We start from the raw sequence: 5,509 nt of genomic DNA on the forward strand, positions 1-5,509 counted from the left end.
TGTCTCCCTGACACATAGGAAAAAAAGAGAAAGCGAATGAAACCATTAGATGACTTTGAAACACTGATAACACATTTAACTGCAACATTTATAAAACTGGTGTTTGACAAAGCAATAATACAGCTGATAAAAGAAAACAAGCAAACTGCAATTGATTCATCACACCTGCTAAAAAAATTAAAACAGATGACACAGGTATACAAAAGCGTGTGTGACTGATAATTGAGGCACAATGCAATTGGCAAGTTACAACCAAATTACCACTGATAAAAAATAGCATTCACACATGTTCATTAATAAAACAACCAGAGAAATGAATGAGAAATGAGCATTGTGCTGCATGTAGTTAGACTAGAAAACTACTGGTAACTACAGTAACATGACAGTGGTAAGTGTAATACAATCATCATGATAATTTAACCATAACAAAGACACCACCGATAAATAGCAGTGTTTCAACATCTGGTAATTTGAGTGCAATGTCATTGGCAAGTTCAATATAAACATCATGATATTTGAACATAACAAGAGATCACAAGAAAATCAAGCATTGTAAACTACTGATAACTACAGTAACATGACAGTGGTAAGTGTAATACAATCATCATGATAATTTAACAACAACAAGACACCACCGATAAATAGCAGTGATTCAGCATCTGGTAATTTAAGTGCAAATGTCATTGACAAGTTCAATATAAACATCATGATATTTAAACATAACAAGACATCACAAGAAAATCAAGCATTGTAAACATGCTAATTGGAGCACCACAAAGCCTAATCAATAGACACACCGCATCAAACAAAAACCAACATAAAACAACATTATGTGAAAAAACTTAGGGTTACTTTTCAAATACTCAGCCACTGATGCACAACTTGAAATCCATAAACACCAAACACTATTGGATGTCCTAAACATCCACATCCACAACACTAACACCAGACCAAAATCCTTATTAGAACCGACCACGCTTGCCACCACTAACACCTATCCACACCCACGCTTACCACAAATTAAACGAGATGTCCGAGCCATATTGAACTGGAAATAGAAGGCGACCTAATCTAACCTAATAGCAACAACAACGGCCAGAATCGAAGGATCCGAGCACCAAAAATCAACGGCGAAGCATGAAGGCGGAGCAACAGGAAATACAGAGCAGGGCGGGTGTGTGGGTGGGGGGAGGGGGGATGCGCTGCTCAACGCCGACTCAGAAACTAGAAGCCGGCCTTAATCTAACCTAATGGGAACAACAAACCACCGGATTCGAAGGCTCCGTGCACCCTAAATCAATGGCGGACCGGCGGCAGAGCAAAACAGGAAGGAAACAGAGGTGGGGAATGCGTTCCTCACCGCAGATTCAGACGCCATCCGCCGCGAACCAGAACGCGCCACCACCAGGAACCGTCGCGGACGAGGGGGAGGGGGAGCGAGAGGGGACTGGAATGGAAACCGCAGCAGCAGAGGAGGAAGAAATAGATGCATACGAGGAGGGAGAGGGGGCGAGTGGGGATCGTGCGCATTGGGCGAGACAGGCGGTTTTGGACGGGCCCACCTGTCATCGACTGAGCACAGGCGTAACGGCTAGCGCCACGCGCGCTGCACGCAACAGGGACGACGCGGGGCGTTGGATGCGGATCGAACGGCTATCGCTTCGTACGCGCCTGTTGCAAACCACCAGTCGACTGGTGGATAGATTTCTCGATATCTAAATCCTTATAGCCCTCTTATATCACCTTATTATACTTGCTCTAAAAGCAAGTACAATAGAATGACGTAGATAGGCCAGTGTAAGAGATTTCACATCAGATTTGTGTATAGCTAAGAAGAGAAGAGAGAAGAGATGCGGGTTACAAGCTTAAAGCCGGCTGTAGTGCAAGCCCCAACAATCTTTATGAGAGAAAGATGTGAGCCATGTATTAATGATTTGGCATACTGATATGATCGTATGTGTTGGCCAAACTATTAACCATACTATCGCATTGGTCAAGTAGTGGCATGCTCTAAGAACAAGCGATCGTATGTGTCCGAAGGCGGTGCCACTCTCTGACGGCAGGTGCAACCCCACCAGTCCCCTTCCAATATGGTGGCTCCGACCAGCGTCGGCTTCCTCATCCCCGACTCCAGATACGACGGCTATGGGTTTGCTTAGTCTGAGGCCTGGGAGAAATCCTTGCTCGGCTTGCCGGTGCTAGCAGCGGCGGCGTCTGCGGATGTCGTTCCCTCCTTGGAGGCGCTGTCAAGGCCCTTAGTTGTGCCCCTATTCGAGCTCGGGGGAAACCCTAGGTCTGGTTCTTCCGGATCGGATGGCGACGATGTCTCGGCGACGACTTCCTTCTTGAAGGCGCTATCTTGCTCGCTCGTGGTGTCCCCGGGTTATGGCTTAGGCGATGTTGGAATTCTTGCTGGTTCGGTATTGTCGCTCTTTGTTCGGGCTTGGTAGGTTTAGCTGTGATCTTTCCTTTATTCGGGCCAAGCACCCATTGTCTCTCTGCTCGGGACATCATGTTCATACCTGTGTGCGTTCATGTCATGTGTTGTATCCCTCTCTGTACTCATTCTACTCTTTTTATCAATGCAATGATATGCAAGCTTTGCCTATTCAAGAAAAAAAGTAGTGGCATGGATAAGCACAACGAGGACTCAAGTACCTAAGGCAACTCAAAGTAGTACACCCAGGACCAAGCTGCGGCTATGTTTCTTGAGGACAGAATCGGATTGGACGCGATCTACATCCTTTCTCGGCTCTCGGTGCACCCTCGCCCTCTACTTTTGGATCTCATGGATTTTCTCATTGTTGACGGGAATGGTTCGAGGCAGGAACCTGAAAACTAGCCCAGACCCGCTCGCTGGACATAGCAGTGGCCATGCGTTTCTCCGCGTAGTATCTCTCTTACCTACTCCGTCTGTAAAGAAATGAGTATGACCACGTACAAGATTGGCGATTAACAAGGCCTCCCTGCCATGCCGAATTAGTGGCGTCGATACGCACAACGAGGATTCAAAAATTTGACCATACCGCCCATCATGGGGGAGACGTAAGCTGTCACTACTAAATTCTATCGTCTACAGTGAGCGCATTGGTATTCTAAACCCGGTGCTCCTATATATGCACTCGTGCCATCCATCAGCTGGCTACCGTGCCCACTCCTCCATAGAATTCCTGAACTTCTTACTGCAAGAGAGCACAAGCACCTCATGAGGGTAAGCACGCACCACGCAGGCATTCTCTTCACTGCCAATGAATGGCATATGATGAAGGAGCTAATTCTTCTTGTTTTTGCCGCCGCAGGATCATAGCTGGGTGGACGCCGGGCTTCACGGGTCCCATTGCAACAACAGGAAATCAGGGTTCGGCGCAGGCTGGAGTCGACGTAAGTGGCACACTGAATATCTCTGCAGTGTGAGAATTTTCAGGGCGTAATTTGACAGTTCTTCCACCGGAATTCACACTCCCCCTCCTACCTACCTCTTGCAGCAGCAGCAGCTGACATTTCCGGTTCGGACGGACTTCGTCAGGATGACGAGCTCCGCGGCGACTGGTGCCCGGCAATGCTGTCGATCGGGACGTTCGGGGCAGTCGATGGCCGCAGGGGCGAGCTGCAGAGGATGCAGGCGGAGCTCACAGTGCTCATGAGCGCCAAGGCCATGGCCACAGCAGCGGCGGAGGGAGAGGACGACAAGAGGCGTCACCGGACGCCCAAGAGGTCCCCCTGTGGAGGGATGGTCAAGCACAGGTCCTTCAGGAAGTTCTTGTCAGCTGCCTTCAGCAACTTCCTGCCCAAACCAATCTTCAGGGGAACAACACCTGGACCGACACCCGCTCAGGTGCTGTTACCCAACGTTTTTCCAACTGTTTCCTGCTGCCAACTTCATGTGTTCTAAACAAGCCCTCAGCAGTTAAGTACTCATATGCCCCTGCATGGTTTTCTTCATGGCAGATACCCTGGCCATCACCCCATGACGACATACCCAGCGATAACTGGGCGATGTCAGAGGCGACGATCAAGAGCTACCGAACGGCGCATTTGCCTTGGAGAGGCAAAGCGATGGGTGAGGAACATGGGAGCAAATGGATCAGAACAGATTCAGAGTGTAAGTTTATCTCACAGAGTGCCAATGCTTGCAAGCTGACCTACAAACTAATATGTACCTCCATTCTCCCAGATATCGTGCTGGAGATCTGAACTCACAAGATGGCGGCGACTAGGAGGAGGGGGGCCGGCTCCTGATACAGTTTTCTTTGGGTACATGTACATGCCTGTATCCAAATTGTTTTGTCAGCTGTAACACTACGTTTTTGTGTCCTCTACCGTTATGTAAGTGGGCATTCGAGTAGTTTTACAGTTGACTTGGTGATAGGTTATCTTAGAGACTAACACCAATGCCCTTGGTAGCATCTGGTGCGAGCAAAACTGATATATGAACATGCTTTCTCCTCAACCATCAAATGTACATCTGGTCATTCAAGTATACAATAGAATTTGATTAACCTATAAACTATGGAATCTGCAGATATTCAGGCCGGCAACAAAACCATCCTTTTGCCCATATGGTTAGTATTATTAGAGTGTTTTAGCCTATGACCTGCAAATTGAATACGGAAGAAGGTAAGCCATAGTCTCTTTTTTCTTTTGAAACTGGGCAAAAGATTTGCCACTTTCATTGATTAAGAAGAAGGTTTCGAGTTTTTTGGCCAAAGGCCGAATTACAATATGTTACTCTCGCGGCACTACATTACTAAAATACTTGGCCCCTGCAAAGCACCAACGTTTTGAAACATCTTTGATTCTAGCAACAAGAACCCCAACTGGCACCACGGTGTTACAGAAGACGCGTGCATTCCTTGTTGGAAATATGAGCAAATTACTACGAGATTTAATCCGAATAAATAGGAAATAGATCATGACAGCAATAGCAGAGATTAAACTAATCATGCGAACTAGCACAGTAGATGAACAGATCACATCTAGGGCACATACTAGAAACATGAATTCTACCACGATCTCGAACAGGAAGGATAGAATCACATACGGTGCAGCAGGAGCAGCACCGCCGGCGTTGACGTTGTCGCCCATGTCGTCGAGGATGAGGTTGCCGAGGTCGGGGAAGAAGTCGTCGTTCGCGAAGTCGTCGCTGCCAGCAGTCGCGCGAGTGCGCTCCCCAAAAACCTGATCGCCCCTCTCCCGTACAGGATCACGAGAGGCGGGGTTCCGGAGGCCAGCTGTCCCTTCTCCCGGTGCACGCCGAAAGGAGGGATGGAGAAGACTTGCTTGGTGGCGCAATGATCTGGAACAGTGGTGAGAAACCATACGAAGCGGCGGCGGCTAGGGTAGACGTCTGCCTGACTATATAGTGCGGGCCGGGTAGGTCGTGGGAGTAAACCCCACGTCCGAGTCGTCACGATCCATAGACAACGTGCATAGCTCTGTCCTCGGCTCGGCTCAATCCCGCAACCCGCGGCGCGTCGTGACGAGGCGTGGCGTGGCGAGGCGAGCGAGG

The 5,509-nt window shown here is 48.5% G+C and overlaps 1 protein-coding gene across 1 annotated transcript; it reads left to right on the top strand.

The window, feature by feature from the left end:
- The first annotated feature begins 3,150 nt into the window (after nucleotides 1-3,150).
- LOC125554228 (uncharacterized) lies at nucleotides 3,151-4,452 on the top strand. The gene is made up of 5 exons (XM_048717811.2): nucleotides 3,151-3,211; nucleotides 3,300-3,381; nucleotides 3,486-3,835; nucleotides 3,949-4,102; nucleotides 4,175-4,452. The coding sequence occupies exons 1-5, from the start codon at nucleotides 3,206-3,208 to the stop codon at nucleotides 4,192-4,194; spliced, it is 612 nt and encodes a 203-aa protein (XP_048573768.2). The 5' UTR covers nucleotides 3,151-3,205; the 3' UTR covers nucleotides 4,195-4,452.
- Nucleotides 4,453-5,509: the final 1,057 nt, after the last annotated feature.

This window comes from Triticum urartu, chromosome 4A (genome assembly GCF_056163025.1).
Source record: "Triticum urartu cultivar PI428250 chromosome 4A, HENAU_Tu73, whole genome shotgun sequence".
Lineage (NCBI taxonomy): Eukaryota > Viridiplantae > Streptophyta > Magnoliopsida > Poales > Poaceae > Triticum > Triticum urartu.

Coding starts and splice junctions, on each gene's coding strand:
- LOC125554228 (XM_048717811.2), top strand. Junction 3,836..3,948: donor CTGGACCGACACCCGCTCAG/GTGCTGTTACCC, acceptor TCTTCATGGCAG/ATACCCTGGCCATCACCCCA. Junction 4,103..4,174: donor GATCAGAACAGATTCAGAGT/GTAAGTTTATCT, acceptor CCATTCTCCCAG/ATATCGTGCTGGAGATCTGA.